This window comes from Aegilops tauschii, chromosome 4 (genome assembly GCF_002575655.3).
Source record: "Aegilops tauschii subsp. strangulata cultivar AL8/78 chromosome 4, Aet v6.0, whole genome shotgun sequence".
Classification (NCBI taxonomy): Eukaryota; Viridiplantae; Streptophyta; class Magnoliopsida; order Poales; family Poaceae; genus Aegilops; species Aegilops tauschii.
The window spans coordinates 387,771,576-387,791,156 of NC_053038.3; the positions used below are offsets into that span (position 1 = coordinate 387,771,576).

General features: G+C 48.7%; 2 protein-coding genes across 2 annotated transcripts; both read right to left on the reverse strand.

The window, feature by feature from the left end:
- Window positions 1–4,588: 4,588 nt before the first annotated feature.
- Window positions 4,589–5,794, reverse strand: LOC109740355 (anthocyanin regulatory C1 protein). Its single transcript, XM_020299403.4, has 2 exons — window positions 5,627–5,794; window positions 4,589–5,563 (listed from the first exon to the last, which is right to left on the reverse strand). The coding sequence occupies exons 1-2, from the start codon at window positions 5,739–5,741 to the stop codon at window positions 4,983–4,985; spliced, it is 696 nt and encodes a 231-aa protein (XP_020154992.1). The 5' UTR covers window positions 5,742–5,794; the 3' UTR covers window positions 4,589–4,982.
- Window positions 5,795–9,675: 3,881 nt separating this feature from the next.
- LOC109740344 (uncharacterized) lies at window positions 9,676–11,379 on the reverse strand. Its single transcript, XM_020299387.1, has one exon. The coding sequence runs from the start codon at window positions 11,377–11,379 to the stop codon at window positions 9,676–9,678; it is 1,704 nt and encodes a 567-aa protein (XP_020154976.1).
- Window positions 11,380–19,581: the final 8,202 nt, after the last annotated feature.

Consider the following 19,581-nt stretch of genomic DNA (forward strand, 5'->3'; position numbering starts at 1 on the left):
GTATTTTTAAAATTTTAGTACCAAACTGAACATCGAGTGCAAGTTCTATGACTTCCGGTGATACTATCTCCAAAGAATAATACCTCCACTAGTCACCCAAACTATGGTTTGTTCCTGAACATTTAAATTTTGTTGTGGTGGCATTCAAAAAGATTGGAAGCAATACATGCATGTAGTAAGACATTTTGCCTTAAAAATACAATTCAATGCAGTATAGCATAGGCATAATTAGACAAAATAAGCCATGTTAGTGTGTGAGAATATTTTAGTTTCTTTTAATAACATACGCGGATAATTAGGTTACCTTATGTGGAGAAGCGCAATAGCAAATTTTTGAAAGAAAATAAGAACACATATAATATAGTTGCAATATACAACACCAATGGCAAGGCCTGGAGGAAGGAATCATAAAGTTTGTGTAGATCTACTTTTTACAGGAAAAAACTCTTAGTAAACTATTGATTGGAAAATAGACAGATATTGACAAAGATAAAAGAAATGTGAATGTGAGATTAGGTCAAAAGGTTTATGGTTTTGCAGGTGGGCCGTGGTCCTCTATACCTCGATAATAAATTGTCACACACAGAGGTTCTTACCAACAATATCCATTACACTTAATGGGAGATTGTCAACAAAATTATGTTATGTTTTCATAAGTTAAATCAACAAATAGGAGACTGCATGTAGAACCAATAATTAACAACAATATTAAACCTAGACAATTTGTAGGAATTCTAACCGCGCAAGCGCGGGTCACACCGTTAGTTTAGAAAAATGTTAGAGCATCTTATATATGTGAACGGAGGAAGTAATTGAAGTAATTAATTTGAAATCAAGTATGTATTGAGTCTAGGCAAAGCGTTTTCATACAAGGATTTGGGGTGCCTCCGACAAGGGGTCATCACCTGTACGGACGTTTGCGTCTACGGCCCTTTGAACGCGTGTGACTAAATCTAATGATGGTTAGTGCCAAAGGAAACGCGTATGCTCTGCCCGGCTGATTGCGCGGAGAATTCCACCACCCGCGTAGTCGTTGGATCGCCCTTGATCCATGAGTCCTCACGCTCGCACACGTTCGTTTTTTCCCTTGCCTACCACGTGCCTCTTTACCTTATCTTGCAACAACTGCGATGTTGCAAACCATAGCAGGGAACGACGACAGTAATCTAGACAAGCTTTTGCAACATCAGCTCTGTTGAAAAAAAAAACTCTGTAGAAAAACTTCTGATGCAAAAAGATAAATCTACGACAAGAACTCTGTTACAAAATAAATAAATTCTGCAACACAGTCTATATTACAGAAAATATATTCTGCAACATGACCTTTGTTGCAAATGTTTTTGCAACAAAAACTTTGTTGCGAAGTAGAGGGAGACGTTGAGCTGCTGAATTGTGCCACATCCAACGACTCGCGAGCCAAAGATCCGCCGGCCGACGTGGCAGCCCCCAGTGCTAATGACGCCGTTTTATTCCTTACATTATACTAGCTGAGTGCCCGTGCGTTGCCACGGAATATCACATTTTTCTTCTTCGACGCCCAGTATGCTATCCATCTCTTAATATAACCCCTTCATGTAGAAATACAATGTGTATTGTCCCTTCTTTCCTAACCCTTGTATGTGCTTGGAATTTTCCGCAACTCCATCTATGATGTGTCGCTCACCATTTCCTATATAAGATAAGTTGTCAGGATTGTAACTATAAAATGCACCTTTTCCTTCTCCATTGCTCCAACTATCCACCCCTCACCTCTACCACTCCCACTGTATTGCAAAAATGTAATAGCAAAGAGAAATTTCTTGTAGTAAATTTTTAAACATAGACTATATTTTTCATTTACAGAACCGCAACTATTGCAAAATTATTTTAACTACAAATTCTACATCATCATTTTCACATCGTATACTACAACATGTTAAATGAACGTTAATCTTGAGAAGACTCGGCAGGCAACCTATAATTATTTTCGACAAGCACTACTTTTTTCTGCAACTCCATCTATGATGTGTCATCGCTTCGCTCAACACTGCCTATATAAAATAAGTTGTGAGGATAGTAACTACAAAATGCACCATTTCCTTCTCCATTGCTCCAACTATCCACCCCCCCCCCCCCCCCACCCCCCACCCCCCATTGCATAAATGTATCTGCAGCCATCAATTTTCTGTAGTAAAATTCAAAACATATAATACATTTTTCATTTACATAACTGCAACTATTGCAAAATGATTTTAACTCAAATCATCATTTTCACATCATGTAATACATGTTAAATGAAGGTTAATCTAGACAAGACTCGGCAGGCAGCCTACATTTATTTTCAACAAATTAAAATAATTTCACTTTACAAATTTGTCCATAATCCATACACATATCCATGATCTTACTGTAGACATGTTCAGAATAGACTGTGCGTATGCCATCCATGCTTGCTGTCCTGTCCCCAAAATCAGTGTTGGATCTCACAACACATACATAATGTAGACTCAGATGGTCAAATCAGAATACTTCATTTCTGAACTCGTGCAGTGCTGGCAAGTACATATGGCGTCAGCCACTTGCAGATTTGAACAGTGGCAGGCTGAAAGCTATACACATAACAAAAGAAACATGAGGAACTTCTTGAACAAATAATAAGAGTGTGCAAAGGACTGAAGGTGCAATGTTCAAATACATCGTTCCAGGTCAGCCAAAACCAAAGCCAGTTAATTCATTTTGTGGCAAACCAAGTCCATTAAGTACTTACCGTATGAGCAAAACTTCATGCTTACATGGATTAAACTCCAAATAAGAGAACTATTGTACTCTATATGAGCAAGATTTGAACGGATGAAGTCATGTGAAATGGATCACTTATATAATATATGAAGCATTAACTAGCAACATGTCAATTTAGTATACCTCAAAGAAATACACATCCAGTATGGGCGGATGTATCCGGATGTTATAGATCCTAAACTTTTACAGTATATGTTGACTATTAGGCATGAACAGACATTACCAACTCAAAGTTCAATAACCGCAAAACGACGACCTCCAAATCATATTACATGGTCTTCTGTAGAGAAAAACAAAATGCTAAACCAAACTTCCGTAGAACAGCATGAGGTCAGCCCAAATAGTTGATCCATCATCATTTGAACCATTATAAGAAAACTTGTTGAAAACTGAATAATTCTATGACGTTTGATGCTAAAAACATATGGATTCTATCAACATAAGTCAGGTCTTTTGCACCATCGTTGTCAATGTGATGTCCACCCATTAATGCCATAAGAACACCATAACTGTCTCTACCATAACACCACTTACTGACATCATGCCACTTACGATCAGACGTTGTAGCCTCACTTCCACCGCCATCCTTTGTTCTATCTCACTCATAGGTGGGCTTTTCCACCGTGAGTAGAACACATATGGTCGTGTAAAATCTAGGACAAGAAGCTCCAGCGATATTCACATCGTCGATGAAAGGTCAGTGGAATTAGGAGTGGAGCAAATGTTTTGGGGAATCCTGTGCTAATTGAATTGTGGCTCAAAGATCTTGTATTGCTTATGTTTCTCCCATCTATCTCTGACAAAAATTAGGATTAGATGGGCACTTTCGCAAGTACCCGTCCTCTCTCTCTATCTTTCTTTCTCTCCCTGCCAGATCAAGAAGCAACGAAAAGCAATCTCACCCTTCCTCTCATTCCCCTCATGTCCCGTTCCTGTAGCCAAACAAGAACATATATGAGACGCACCTGACGGAGAGAAGAGTTGGAGCAACCCGCGGGAGGGGGGGAATTCGTCCTACCACCTCGTGCCGGTGCAAATGAAAGTCGCCACCTGCCGGGGCTCGTCGTTGGCGGCACACCGGCGGCCGAGGTTGCTGGGTTGCATACGTGTGTATGTGTTCCACTCCCGTCCCCTGCTCAAGGTGGAGGCCTAGCTTCCACGCAGCCGGCCACCTCCGCGACGCGCGATCTGGTTCGACCCGCCGCCGAAGCCGAGGCCCGAGGGTGCCGTCGCGGAGATGAGCCGGATGATTGAGATCTAGTAACTGACCCCATCGAGACTGACGGAGCCACCAACGCAGGCGAGCGAAAGGGTTGGGTCTTGGGTCGAGGGACTCGTCGACCTCGATGAAGCGGCTGACGTCGTCGGCTAGTAGCGTGAGGGACGGCGGCGGTGAATTTTCTCGGGAGCGATACACGGGGATTGGGAGGAGCGAGGGGGTTACTGGACGTGGGACGTGGGAGGTGTCCTTGTTCCGGGTCGTGGCTGCTTTTTTTTTCTTATCGTGGCTTTTCTTGTTTCCTTTTATCGTGGGAGGAGAGAGCGATCGTGCGAAGGGGAGGGCGGGGAACGAGGTCGAACCATCGAAGGAGGTTGAACCATCACGACGTTCGATCCTCCTTTAATAGTAGAGATGGTTGGTTGGGAGCATGTACGGTTATACTGGGTACTTAACTCGATGATGTGTGAGAGTTGGGCGTTGGCATCTCCACAGAGTTTACCCATTCTTCATCGGACTCGAGAAACGATTCCAAGGCTCTCACTTCGGACGCGGATTTTTACAGCTCAGGTTTCTGGACACCCCTTATCCTTACCCTCCAACATTGCTTTAAGATCCGTGCTAGACAACTAACTTTGTACATCAGATTTTCTCTTTTTTGTTTCTTCAAAATAAAACAATATATGAACTTCAAACTTTGCAAGACACCAAAACGTTCTAACTAGAATGTGAGAAAAAACTTTCAGATTTTTTTGTTAAACATAAATATACGAAATTAGATTTTTTGTATTAAAAAATGTACTTTTTAGTATTTATATTGCACGAAAAATTCTAATTTTTTTTCCCACATTCTAGGAAGAATGTTTTGTTGAGCTGCCAAGTTTGAAGTTCATATGTTGTTCTATATGGGAGAAACAAAAAAACAAATGTACTCGCACGAATCGCGATACAAAAATGAGTGGCTAGATAAGGGGCGTAGGAAAGCCTATGCTTTCTGAAATGTTAACCCTCTCACTTCGTGCATCCAGTCGTCACTGCCTAACGAGGGCGGTACAGCCGGGAACTCCGATGTCACCGAGCTGCTGCCGCTGCAGGCATCCCCGTTGGCCACGGTTCGCGTCTCCGCAACCGGCAAGGGCGGCGGCCTATCCCGGAGGAAGAAGGGGTGCCCCGTGTGCCTCACAGGCTTTGGCGCCCACAGCGTGGCCGGCAGCGGCGACGGCGTCGCAGCCTTGTCGCTTGTACCAGGTCCAGAGCTAGACAGACTTGCCGACGCCTCTGTGTAAGATCCGGAGCCGGCGGAGGTGTCTGGCGTGGCAACCATCCTGGTGGCGGAATGTGGTGCGGGAAGCACCTTCCGGCCAAGGGTGCTATTCCAGTAGTTCTTGATTTCGTTGTCTGTTCGGCCGGGCAACCTGCCAGCGATGAGCGACCACCTGTTGCCAAGGAGAGCGTGGAGCCTGACGATGGTGTCCTCCTCATCGTTGGATATGTTTCCCCGCTTGATGTTCGGCCGGAGGTAGTTCAGCCACCGCAGCCGACAGCTCTTGCCGCACCGCCGAAGACCTGTAAATTACGTTTAGCACTCCATTGTCTAGATTGATTCTGTTTACCTAGCTAGGGACTTACCAGCTCTCTGGGGGACTTCGTTCCATCTGCCTTCGCCATGCGCCTTGACGTAGGAAGCCAAGGTTTCGTCCTCCTTGCCAGTCCATGCCCCTCTCTTCACCCCTTCCGTCGCCATCCTCCCCGTTATCTTTTTCCCAACTGCCCGTGTGTACTGTGTTTGATCCGTGGGCAGAAGGCCGTTGTGCTTTATTAATACACCATGTGGTCACCGCAAGCAACACCTAAGTCCGAGTTAGGTACACCAAACGGCTAGCAAAGGATCCATCTGTGCAATGAACACGGACGTTCAGCACCGCCGTTCCGCCGCCTATACATCTCACTGGCGGCACCGATGATGATATCCGTCCAAAGTCGAGGAAGAAAACCTATAACCTGGTGTAAAGCTTCAGATCGCTAGTGTATGAGACTATGATTGCACGATGTATTGCTCTCGTGCATAGGCACATATATATGATGTACAACGGTGGGTCACGGACCTCAACTATATAAGGAACTAGGAGGCGGGCCCAATACACAATATACACATAACACATATACTCAACACCCCCCGCAGTCGAAGCGGCACCGCGGCTGACGCAAAGACTGTACCGGAACTCCTCAAATGACGCCGTAGGTAAGCCTTTGGTCATAATATCTATAAATTGTTGAGAAGTAGGAACGTGTAAAACAGAGACGGAGCCAGGATTTCTCGAAGCCTAGGGCTAAAGCTAAACCACTATAAATAACGCCAAATATCACAACCTAAAGGAAATAAAATGCCAAATACTATACGTACCAATGCATGTTAGAAGTACACCACACATTCAGATTAAGAATAGAATATGAATTACTTATTACCAAAAGAGCAAATTTAATAAATATCTCATCAATATAACAAAGTGCATCATTACAAACAGTCGTACCAAATTAATGAAGGCTTGTCTCACTTGAGGCCATCGTTTCTTCACAAGCAATAGTAGGACCCGGAGCTGTAAACATAAAGTTGAGTATTTAAAATCAAGAACTAGACATAGTCAAGTCATTGTTCATATGAAATTTTGGGAAGCAAGAAAATATTATACCATGATCACGAAAAACTGTCCGGGTCCTCTTCATCTTGGATTTCTATTTTCCCCTTGTTAACAAAGAACGATGGAATAAAATTGACTAAAGCAATACAATTTAACATCACCAATTCATTGATTTCAGCTGATAAAAAGGGACTAGGGGGAAATATTAGATGATATGACAAACCTAGGTATTTAGCATTACCTTTTCAATCGGGTGTGGATCACATGAGATCAGGCATGGAGAGTGCTTTATTCAAACGGCGCGATAGATCCGCGGTTCCGAGCGCCGGCCGCCTGGGCGAGCATCTGCTGGAGTCGAGCAGTCGAGAGAGTTGGCGGCGCAGCGTGAGACTTTTCGGTCGATCTACCGAGACGAAGCGTGAGGATCGGAGCGATCTTGCATCGTGGCTGCTGGTGATTCTTTGGAGCGATCGTCCAAACTGGAGAGCTCTGTGGGCTGAGGCCTGAGGCTGGGCCTCTACAAGTGTACTAATATATGGGAAAATTCCTGCTGGGTAGCCTACTAGATGGGCCACGCTTGGGGCTATAGCCCCAGTTGCCCCAGGCCCAGTTCCGCCCCTGGTGTAAAAGACGAATATGACCAAGGGCCACCTGTTCCCGAATAAAATGAATATCCAACTCAATATGCTTGGTCCGTCGATGATGCACCGGGTTAGCGGAGAGGTAGACCGCCGAGACGTTGTCGCAGTAGACCACCGTGGCACGGTCAACAGGGCAGGAAAGCTCCTGAAGCAGCTGGCGAAGCCACGAACACTCGGCGACGGCGTTGGCCACCGCACGATACTCAGCCTCAGCACTGGAACGAGAGACCGTAGGCTGCCGCTTGGATGACCACGAAATAAGTGAGGGTCCAAGGTAAACACAATAGCCCGAGTTGGAGCGACGAGTGTCAGGGCAGCCCGCCCAGTCTGCGTCGGAGTAGGCGGTGAGGGCGGTGTCGGCGGAGGCGTGATGCGTGACGCCAAGATCCATAGTGCCACAGACATAGCGGAGAATTCGCTTGATGGTAGCCCAGTGAACGTCTCGGGGGGCATGCATATGGAGACACACCTGCTGCACGGCATACTGGATCTCCGGTCGAGTCAGAGTGAGGTACTGGAGAGCACCAACGATAGACCGATAGAAAGCAGCATCCGAAGCAGGAGAACCATCCGTGGCAGAAAGCTTGGCCTTCGTATCAACAGGCGTGGCGGCGGGCTTGCAGCTAAGCATGCCGGCACGCTCCAGGAGCTCATGAGCGTACTTCCGCTGATGAAGGAAGAAGCCATCCGGATGGCGCACCACCTCGACACCGAGGAAGTAGTGCAAAGGACCCAAGTCTTGATGGCGAACTTAGCGCGAAGACGAGCCGTGAGCTGACTGAGGAGGCCAGCCGTACATGCAGTCAGGATGATGTTGTCGACATAGAGGAGCAAGTAGGCCGTGTCAGAGCCCTGATGATAGACCAAGAGTGAGGTGTCCGGGCGAGTAAAGCGGAACCCAAGATGGTGAAGAAACGCCGCGATGCGCTGGTACCAAGCGCGCGGAGCCAGCTTAAGTCCGTACAAGGATCGCGAGAGCAGGCACACGTGGTAGGGAAGTGCCGGGTCAACAAACCCGATGGGCTGCTGGCAGAAGACCTGCTCCTCGAGGTGACCATGGAGGAAGGCGTTGGAGACGTCCATCTGGTGCACCGGCCAAGCATGTGAGACCGCAAGGTGAAGAACCGTGCGTATCGTGCCGGGCATGACGACCGGAGCGAAGGTGTCGGTGAAGTCGATGCCAGCACGCTGTCGGAAGCCACGAACGACCCAGCGCGCTTTATAGCGATCAAGGGTACCATCAGGACGGAGCTTGTGTTTGAAGACCCACTTCCCGGTAATCACGTTGGCGTGCCGGGGACGGGGAACAAGCTGCCACGTCCGGTTGCGCAACAGGGCGTCAAATTCCTCTTGCATCGCAGCCATCCAGAGTGGGTCATGAAGAGCGGCTCGAACGGAGGACGACAACGGCGGTGGCTCAGAGGTGGACGCCGCATGGACGAAGTCATCCGCGGCGTAGCGCGAGCTCGGGCGAAAAATGCCCGTACGGGCGCGGGTGACCGGACCGGCCACAGGCGCCGGGGGCACCGAGGGGGCAGGCCAAGAGAGGCACGCGAGCGCCCTGGGAGCGGCGTCGAGAAGCCCGCATCACCGATGGCGGGAGGAACAGCCGGGGGTACTTGCTGAAACAAAAACACATGCTCATCAAAGTAAACGTGTTGGGAAGTGAACACACGATGGGAGACGGGATCGTAGCACCGATATCCCTTGGAGGTGGAGGGGTAGCCGATGAAGATGCAAGCGACAGAACGAGGTGCGAGTTTGTGAGGAGCGGAGTCGGCAGTGCTAGGATAGCAAAGGCACCCGAAAATACGCAAGCCATCATAAGTTGGGGGCGTACCGAAGAGAAGATGGTGAGGTGCATAGTTCCACCGTGGGCGGCAAGGGCGAAGGTTAAGGAGAAGTGAAGCAGTAGCGAGTGCGTCCGGCCAGAAACGAGGCGGCACATTAGCATGGAACAGGAGCGTGCGAACACAGTCGTTCAGAGTGCGAAGGACGCGTTCGGCTCGACCGTTCTGCTGTGAAGTATACGAGCATGTGAGACGAAAAACTGTGCCGTGGTGCGATAGAAAAGTGCGGAAAGCAAGGTTGTCGAACTCTTTTCCATTGTCAGTCTGAAGAGCAAGGATGGGACGCCCAAACTGCGTGCTGACATAGGAGTAAAAAGCCGTCAAAGTGGAGAGTGCATCCGACTTTCGTCGTAAAGGAAACGTCCACACATAGTGAGAATAATCATCAAGGATAACCAGATAATATAAATAACCCGAATTACTAGGAACCGAAGAGGTCCACACATCGCTATGAATCAACTGAAAGGGAAAAGAAGCTATGGTGGTGGAGTTATTAAACGGGAGGCGAACATGTTTGCCGACACGACATGCATGACAGGTGTGATCCTCTATCTTATTACAACTGAAACTGAAACTCCTAAGAATATGACGAAGTGTGACGGGGTTGGATGACCCAAACGAGCGTGCCAGAGATCGATGCCGACGGAGAGAGGAACCGGTGCGGTGGTGGAGGTGGACGGCGGATGCACCGGATAGAGCTCGTCGAGGCTGTCACATCGGTGAAGTACCATCCTGGTTCGAGTGTCCTTGACACAGAAACCAAGCTCGTCAAATTCAACAGTAACATGATTTTCACGAGTTAAACAATGAACGGAAATAAGGTTCTTAATAAGATGAGGTGACACAAGTATGTTAGACAAAGTAATAGGCATGGAATTAGAAGGAAAAGAAGTGTGCCTGACATGTGTGATAGGAAGTGTGGAACCGTCGCAGACAATGATGCGGTGGTCGATGGTGACGGGAGTGAAGGAGGCAAGATTGCCAGGATGAGTAAACATGTGACCTGTAGCCCCGGTGTCCATGTACCAATCACCGCCTCCAGTGTAGTTGCTCGGCGTAGGCACAGTGTGCAGCGCGGCGAGGAGCGCCGGATCCCAAGGCGCCGGCGGCAGGGCCAGCGAGGGAGGCGGCGGGGGGGGGGGGGCACAGGGAGACCGTAGGCGCCGCTCAGTTGCGGCAGTGGGTATCCTCCGTACGGCTGCGGAGCTCGTAGTACGCCTGGTGCACCGGCGGGCGTGGCACGGGAAGGGTCGGTGCAGGAGCCCGTGGAACCGGCATGGTGTAGGCATGAACAACGCCGGTCCACGGGTTGTAGCCGGAGGCCCATAGAGGGGGCACCTGGAACTTTTGCTGCTGCTGCTAATGGGGCGGGCCGGTGCCCTGCGACTGCTGCTGTTGACCGCCGCGGCGGCCCCCACCGCGCCGCCCCCCACGGCGCCATTCGTGGGAGGGGCGGGCGGTCCATAGGGCAGCGGAAGCAGCCCCGGCTGCTGGGGCGCCGGGTGGCGCGACGGCAGGGGTGCGGCCGGGGCAGCGGGGGGCGTCGAGGGCCCGCCGCGGGTGGTGCCGGCAGCGAGGGCGGTGTGGATGGCCCGCGCCTTCACCTGCTTCATCCGCCGCTCCTCCAAGCGGAGGTATGCAATGAACTTGGTGAAGGACGGGTTGGGGATGAGGCTGAGGTTCGCCGCGGCGTTGGCAAAGTCCTCGTTGAGCCCGGCGGTGAGCGTGCTGAGTAGAAGGTCATCATCGATCTTCGCGCCAATATCGCGGAGCTCGTCAGCGAGAGTCTTCAGGCGGCGACAATAGTCGTCGACGGAAGTGTTGTCCTGATGACACCCAAAGAACTCTTGCTGCAGAAAAACACGACGCTGGAGCTGGTTGTCGGTGAAGAGCCCGTTCAGCTTGGTCCACACGGCGCAAGCATCATCACCGTCCGTCACGACCGTCTGGAAGAGGTCGGGCGTGATGGTGAGGAAGAACCAGCAGATGATCGTGGTGTCGATGGTGGACCAGTCATGAAACTCGGGGACGAGGCTGGAGTCGACGGTGCCGTCCACGTGGTCCATGAGATGATACTCTCGGAACACGAGGGAGAAGTATGTCTTCCACCTGTAGTAGGAGGAGTCCGCCTGAGAGAGACGAACCGGCACCCGCTCGAAGATGTTCAGGCTGCGGATGTCGTTCACATCGGGAGGGTTGGCGTCGGCGAACGGGTTGGAATTGGTGGACGTGGAAGAAGTGACGGACGACATGGCGCTCGGCAGCTCGGCGGCAGCAGCGGCTTCAGACGATCCGGCTGGTTTGGCAGCGGGCGAGGCGGCTGGCGAGCGACGCAGATACGGTGCAGCGGCGGCTGACGAGGCGGCTCACGAGGCGAGTTGACGAGGCGAGTTGGCGAGTGCGGCGGCAGGCGGGCGAGCGATCGGGCGGATCGGTGCGACTTGGCGAGCGGGCGGGCGCGCTGGCAGGTTGTGAGCGAAGCGGGGCTGGCGGCTAGCGGGTAGGGTCGGGCGGTGGCTAGCGGGCCTAACACGGTGGCGTGGTGCGAGCGGCGGCTGGGAAGGCTGGCGAGCGGGTAGATGCGAGCAGGCGGCTGGAGAGGCGGGCGCTGCAGGGAGAAGGAGGAGCGGCGGCCGACGCGGGAGGCGCGCGGACGGCGGCGGCGGAGGCGACGAAAGGCTAGGGTTAGAACTCGGAAACTGATACCATATATGAGACTATGATTGCATAATGTATTGCTCTCGTACATAGGCGTGTATATATGATGTACAATGGTGAGCCACGGACCTCAACTATATAAGAAACTAGGAACTGGCCCAATACACAATATAGACATAACACATATACTCAACAGCTAGGCCCACTCCGATCTCTCACACCTGGCGTGGACAGATGGCAGTGGCGACTCCTCCAGGCGTAGCGCAGGACCGGGACTGTGGGTTGCATCTTGCATGCATTGCGGGCCATGAGCTGGTGCTCCGCTACTACTACGCGTGGTTGGCCTCCCAGTCCCAGTCCCAGATACGCTCCTGGCTTACCTCCCCGTCCTGTCAGCGGCAGGTCCGTGCAGAGGGCGCCCGAGAGGAAGTCGAGACGAAAGCCTTGCTCTGGCTTGACTATATTCTTAGCTAGTACTCCCTCTCTAAAAAAATGTAAGAGGATCACTGACGCTTTTATATTTCTTTATATAGGGAGTATTTGTAGTGCATGTTCAACTAGGATGTTGGCCCTGAAGAGCAAAGTGTTGCATGCAGTAATTTTTTCCTCAGTTCGAACCGAGGTATCAAATTCAAATCCATGAAGTTCTACTAGCAGCCAATGAACAGTACCTGAACAAAACGAGAAAACTTCTTTATGATTCTCAACATAAATAGCGGCGTTGTCGGTCTCACTAGTTTTGCTAGTTAAAAATACAAAAATACTAACGTCCATATGTGTGGCCGTTTGCATCTCGCCCACATGCATAGATCAACGTCCATTTGTGTTTGTACGAATCTTGACATGTTTTGCCAGATTTTTTATGCCATGTAGGACTGGGCTGGTGTGTGGGCATTCATCTGGTCGCCCACACTTCCGTTTCACCACGCGGAGGGGCTGGGGTGTGGGCTTTAGCAGTTCGCCCACACGCCAGTTTTCACGCATGCAGAGGGGCTGGTGTGTGGGCGTTTATCAGTTCGCCCACACGCCCGTCTCATCTCCCACACCAAAGATGTCAGTTGCCATGTGTTTCGCAGGGTACATGGCAACTGCCCTAGTGTGCACGTAAGCAGATGTCAACTCTCTCTTTACCCGAACATATTATTTTGCCATGTCTTTTTGTAGTGCTACATGGCAATTGCCTAGTGTTAGTAGGTGGCAACTCCTAAAGTTTTTCAAATCATGGCAACTGTAGTAGACCAGACCATACATGGCAACAGCTGCAGTTGTCCAAAAATGACATCTAGCACTTGACCTGAGATGGCAACTGCAGTTGAGCAACCATGGCAACTGTAGTTGTCAGACATGACAACTGTAGTTCAGCAACATGGCAACTGCAGTTAAACGAACATGGAAGAGGGTCCGGACCATGGCAACCGCGGGGATGCGTGGTGACTGTCACGCGAGGCGTGCGGGACCATGAGGTACGGGCGTGTGGGTGTTATCTATTTTGCCCACACGTAGGCGTGTGGGAGGGACAGCGAGGCAAAAGATCGGACGTGTGGGCATTACTTGTTTTTCCCACACGTAGACGTGTGGATTGGTTCTCTTAGATACCACACGAAACGTGTGGTCAGACCACGTGTGGGCGTTATCGGGACCCTAAAAGTATTAAAGTGTCACATGTTCAGAATGTATGCTTGCTTGAAAAAAATGTTTAGATTGTGAAAGAACGAAAAAAAGTTGATCTAATTTGTGATTATGAGGAAATAATTCATAGGGCGCAGAATACCTAACGACGATCCTCTATCTCCCCTAAAAGAAGCCTAGGGTTCTTCTCCCTCCTGCCGGCGTCGCTGCCGGTCCGCCTCGTCTCCGGTGGCTTTAGAGCCATGGCGACGCGGTGGATGCCAGCCCATGCCGGTGGGAGGGCTCCGTTTTTAGATGTTTTCTAGAGTTTTGTTAGGGTTTGTATCCTACTCAGGAAAACGAGGCGACGACGGCTCCCTGAAGATGGAATAAAGTTCTTCCTGCCTAGTCCCTGTCCCGGTGGTACGTCTAGCATCATCGGTTGGCGTGTGGAGGCGTGTCTTCAATGGATCTGTCCTTGGTGGATTTTCTCAGATCTTGTCATATTTGGTCTACATTCGTGTAACTTCAGGTTGGATCTTTCCAATCTACGCTACTCTTCAACAATGATGGCGATGTTCTTGGCGCTGGTCCTATGGGGACTTAGCACGACGACTTCTCAACTATCTACTACAACAAGGTTTATCCGGCCCCGGCAAGGGAGGGCTGATGACAGCGGCGCACCTTCGGCTTGCTTCAGTTCTTGTAGTAATTGCTAAGTGGTCTACGGATCTCAATGTAATTTTTATTATTTCTTGTGTTCTCTGCCATGATGGAAGATGAGTAGATTGGAAGTTTTCCCGCAAAAAACTACAATAGTAGCATCTCTAAAAATACATACCATAGGTGTGCTCACCATCCAAAGAATATCATGGTCAACCCCCTCTCGCTACCGGTCAAAGCCCTAGATCACTCGGGCCGACAGATGGGTGCGTTGTCGAAAACCTCGCGAGGGAGAGTCCGAAGACCACACCCACCTGCATGTGGCCCAAATATATGGATGGAAGGGTGATGTGATGTTTCAATACCCAATGCAAAACTTTGATGTGGCAGCTGCCTCAGAAACCGGTCAGTCTCACAGAAAGGTTAAGGACGTAGGGTGCTGGTTTCCCCACTTTGAGCCAACTGGATGTAATCTTGTGAACACATGCGCTCAAACTTGGTCTGCATATCACCATGACCTACCGTAACACAAACCATGAGGAGTCCACCATAAAACCCCTTTCGCTCTCGGTTAAAGGGATAGACCGTCGAGCCATGGATTGGCGCATCGTCGAAAACTACACGAGGCAGGGTCAGAACACTACCCCACCTGCATGTGGACCAAAGATATGTACAAAATAATGATGAGATGTTTAATTACCGAATGAACAACTTTGATGTGGAACGTGCCTCATGAATCGAGCAATCCTACATGAGGGTTTAGGATGTAGGGTGCCAATCCCCCCACTTCATGACGGTGGGAGGGAATCCGGTGAACGCATGCGCATTTGGCATCTCACCATGACCTACCATAACACAAACCAAGACGAATCCACCATGGTCAACCCCTCTCGATGTCGGTCAAAGCCTTAGATCGTGCGGGCTCAAGGGATGGGTGCGTCCTTGAAAAGCGCACGAGGGAGGGTCCGAAGACCACCCCCACACATACATGTGGCCTAAAGATATGTATGGAAGGGTGTTGTGAAGTTTAAATACCCAATGCACAACTTTGATGTGGCACCTTCCTCACAAACCAGACAGTCCTGCAGGAAGGTTCCGGACATAGGGTGCCGATCCCCCCACTTAGAGACGACGGGAGGGAATTTTGAGGATGCATGCACTCAAAACTTGGTCTGGCATCTCACCATTATCTACCGTACCACAAACCAAGAGGAATCCACCATGGTCAACTCCTCCCGTTGTCGATCAAAGGAATAGACCGTGCGTCCCCACAATTGGTCGCGTAGTCAAAAGCCGCACAAGGGAGGTTTTAGACACGACTCCCACCTGCATGTGGCCCAAATATATGTATGGAAGGGTGGTGTAATGTTTAAATACCTAATGTAAAAAATTGATGTGGAACCTGAAGGAAATATGCCCTATAGGCAATAATAAAGTTGTTATTTTATATTTCCTTATATCATGATAAATGTTTATTATTCATGCTAGAATTGTACTAACCGGAAACTTGATACATGTGTGGATACATAGGCAAAACACAGTGTCCCTAGTAAGCCTCTACTAGACTAGCTCGTTAATCAAAGATGGTTAAGTTTCCTAACCATAGACATGTGTTGTCATTTGATGAACGGGATCACATCATTAGGATAATGATGTGATGGACAAGACCCATCCGTTAGCTTAGCATGTTGATCGTTCAGTTTTATTGCTATTGCTTTCTTCATGTCAAATACATATTCCCTCGACTATGGGATTATGCAACTCCCGGATACCGGAGGAATACCTTATGTGCTATCAAACGTCACAATGTAACTAGGTGATTATAAAGATGCTCTACAGATATCTCCGAAGGTGTTTGTTGGGTTGGCATAGATCGAGATTAGGATTTGTCACTCCGAGTATCGGAGAGGTATCTCTGGGCCCTCTTGGTAATGCACATCATAATAAGCCTTGAAAGCAATGTAACTAATGAGTTAGTTGCGGGATGATGCATTCCGGAGCGAGTAAAGAGACTTGTCGGTAACGGGATTGAACTAGGTATGAAGATACTGACGATCGAATCTCGGGCAAGTAACATATCGATGACAAAGGGAATAACGTATATTGTCATTACGGTTTGACCGATAAAGATCTTCGTAGAATATGTAGGAACCAATATGAGCATCCAGCTTCCGCTGTTGGTTATTGACCGGAGAGGTGTCTTGGTCATGTCTACATAGTTCTCGAACCCGTAGGGTCCGCATGCTTAACGTTCGATGACGATTTTGTATTATATGAGTTATGTGATTTTTTAACCGAATGTTGTTCAGAGTCCCGAATGAGATCACGGACATGACGAGGAGTCTCGAAATGGTCGAGAGGTAAAGATTCATATATAGGACGATAGCATTCGAACACCGGAAGTGTTCCGGGGGTACTGGGTACGTATCGGGTCACCGGAAGGGGTTCCAGGCAACCTCCGACAAACTAAATGGGCCTAATGGGCCAAGAGAGGGACAAACTAGCCCCTAAGGGGCTGGTGCGCCCCCTATAGGCCGAAATAAGGGGGAAAGGAAAGGAGAGAAGGGAGAAGGAAAGGGGAGGATTTGACCTCCCCCTTTCCTTCCCCTCCCCCTCTCTTTCCTCCCGCCTCTGACACTTATGGAAGGGGGGAGGCCGACTTGTGGGAGGCTCCCAAGTAGGATTACTCCTACTTGGGGCGCCCCTTGCTGCCCCTCTCCCTCTCCCACCTATATATATGTGGGGGGACGCTAGAACACACAACATTGATTCCTAGCCGTGTGCGCCCCCCCCAGTTTATGCCTCCGGTCATATTCACGTAGTGCTTAGGCGAAGCCCTGCGCGGATCACTTCACCATCACCGTCCCCACGCCATCATGCTGACGGAACTCTCCCTCGACACTTTGCTAGATTAAGAGTTCAAGGGACGTCATCGAGCTGAACTTGTGCAAAACTCGGAGGTGATGTACGTTCGGTGCTTGATCGGTCGGATCTAGAAGAAGTTCGACTAAATCAACCGCGTTGTCAAACGCTTCCACTTTCGGTCTACGAGGGTACGTGGACAAACTTCCCCCTCACGGTTCAATGCATCTCCTAGATAGATCTTGCGTGAGCGTAGGAACTTTTTTGAAATTGCATGCTACGTTTCCCAACAGTGGCATCCGAGCCAAGTCTATGCGTAGATGATATGCACGAGTAGAACACAAAGTGTTGTGGGCGATGATCGTCATACTGCTTACCACCAATGTATTATTTTGATTCGGCGGTATTGTTGGATGAAGTGGCCCGGACCAACCTTACATGACCATGTTCATGAGACTGGTTTCACCGACAGACATGCAACTAGTTTTGCATAAAGGTGGCTGGCAGGTCTCTATTTCTCCAACTTTAGTTGAATCAAATTTGACCGCGGTCAGTCCTTCTAGAAGGTTAAAATAGCAAAAATGATAATTCACCGTTGTGGTTTTGATGCGTAGGTAAGAACGGTTCTTACTAGAAACCCGTAGCAGCCACGTAAAACTTGCAACTACAAAGTAGAGGACGTCTAACTTGTTTTTGCAGGGCATGTTGTGATGTAATATGGTCAAGACATGATGTGATATACGTTATTGTATGAGATGATCATGTTTTGTAAAAGTTATCAGCAACTGGCAGGAGCCTTATGGTTGTCGCTTTATTGTATGAAATGCAAATGCCATGTAATTGCTTTACTTTATCACTATGCGTTAGCGATAGTTGTAGAAGCAATAGTTGGCGAGACGACAACGACGCTATGATGGAGATCAAGGTGTCAAGCCGGTGACGATGGAAATCATGACGGTGCTTTGGAGATGGAGATCAAAGGCACAAGATGATGATGGCCATATCATGTCACATATTTTGATTGCATGTGATGTTTATCTTTTATGCATCTTATTTTTCTTAGTACGGCGGTAGCATTATAAGATGATCCCTTACTAAAATTTCAAGGTATAAGTGTTCTCCCTGAGTATGCATCGTTGCGACAGTTCGTCATGCTGAGACCACGTGATGATCAGGTGTGATAAGCTATAAGTTCACATACAACGGGTGCAAGACAGTTTTGCACATGCGGAATACTCGGGTTAAACTTGACGAGCCTAGCATGTACAGACATGGCCTCGGAACACTTGAGACCGAAAGGTCGAACGTGAATCATATAGTTGATATGATCAACATAGAGATGTTCACCATTGAAGACTACTCCATCTCATGTGATGATCGGACATGGTTTAGTTGATTTGGATCACGTGGCACTGGTACAGCGACGTGCTATACAAACGGTTTTTAACCCCTTTCCGCGACGGCATTTGGAACCGTCGCCAAGTGAGTGTGGACGATAGAGGGGTCCTTCCCACATGACCCAGAAACCATCAGGGATAGGCCCTCCTGGGACACCAAATGAGCTCGTGTGCGATCGAGCGAGGCATCGAAACCCAATCATTTCTGTAGGTATGTACACCCCACACGGTGAATCCCAGAAAATCATTTTCGTAGGTATGTACATCCCACACGGTGAATCCCAGAAAATCATTTCCGTAGGTATGTACATCCCACACAGTGAATCCTAGAAAAACATTTCCGTAGGTATGTATATCACACACAGTTCTTTGTGTGGAAACGTTTGTGCAAGGTGCCCTAACGCAAACAGTTCGCTGCCGAAAGCCGTGTTTGATTGTTATTTGATCGAACACGCCTACTTTATAGAAACCGTGCGGGTTGTTTGAGTTCATCGCCCACGGTGCTGTCTGAGTAACCGTCTGCAATAGAAAACCCCAATAAGCAGGGTAATTAGCCTATTATTGATAATCCATGTACTAATCAAACTGATATTTCTTATAAAACACGCCAGATATTTCATATCCGTATAAAAGCAACCAGGATTTCATAATAGAATTACATCAGATATGCCATTACACAACAGCACCAAGTTTCACATGCAGCATCAAAAACCTTTGGAAAGTAGCATCATACACGGTAAATAGACAGACGAATCTCATCTGGGAAACTGCAGAAGCGGAAGGCAAATATTGAGCCTTCAATGATGTTGAACGTCCTTGCAACTTTAGGCCAGTGGCTATGGATAATTTCCCGCCCAACCTTTGTCCTCTTCAGCAAGACTTCAGTATTGTACCGTGGGTGTTGAATGAATACCTTCCTCACCTCTTGACCATGCAGGTGGTTTGAGAGGTAATCATCGGTGAACTGCTTTGAAAAGTACTGAAAACAAAGCTATGCATAAATCGCTGTTGTAAATTTTGAAATGGCGCAAGGGGTAGAAACAAGGTAAAAGAGTTTGTACCATCCTATAGTTGACTGATGTCTTCTTCATTGTGCAAACAAACATCTTGCTGTTATTCGTCGCAAGTTTCTTCATCCTAACAATCTTTCTGAGTTTCTTGACTTGACTGATATTCATGGACATCTCATTTCCCCATATGCAAAATGGGTCGAATAGTGGGTCTAAGCCTCTGACAGCAGGACCTACATGTGCAAGACAAAATTGT

Excerpts from the sequence above, each read along its gene's own strand:
- LOC109740355 (XM_020299403.4), bottom strand. The coding sequence starts at position 5,741 with ATGGCGACGGAAGGGGTGAAGAGAGGGGCATGGACTGGCAAGGAGGAC. Across the intron at positions 5,564-5,626 it reads CGAAGTCCCCCAGAGAGCTG|GTCTTCGGCGGTGCGGCAAG; the intron begins GTAAGTCCCTAG and ends CGTAATTTACAG.
- LOC109740344 (XM_020299387.1), bottom strand. The coding sequence starts at position 11,379 with ATGTCGTCCGTCACTTCTTCCACGTCCACCAATTCCAACCCGTTCGCC.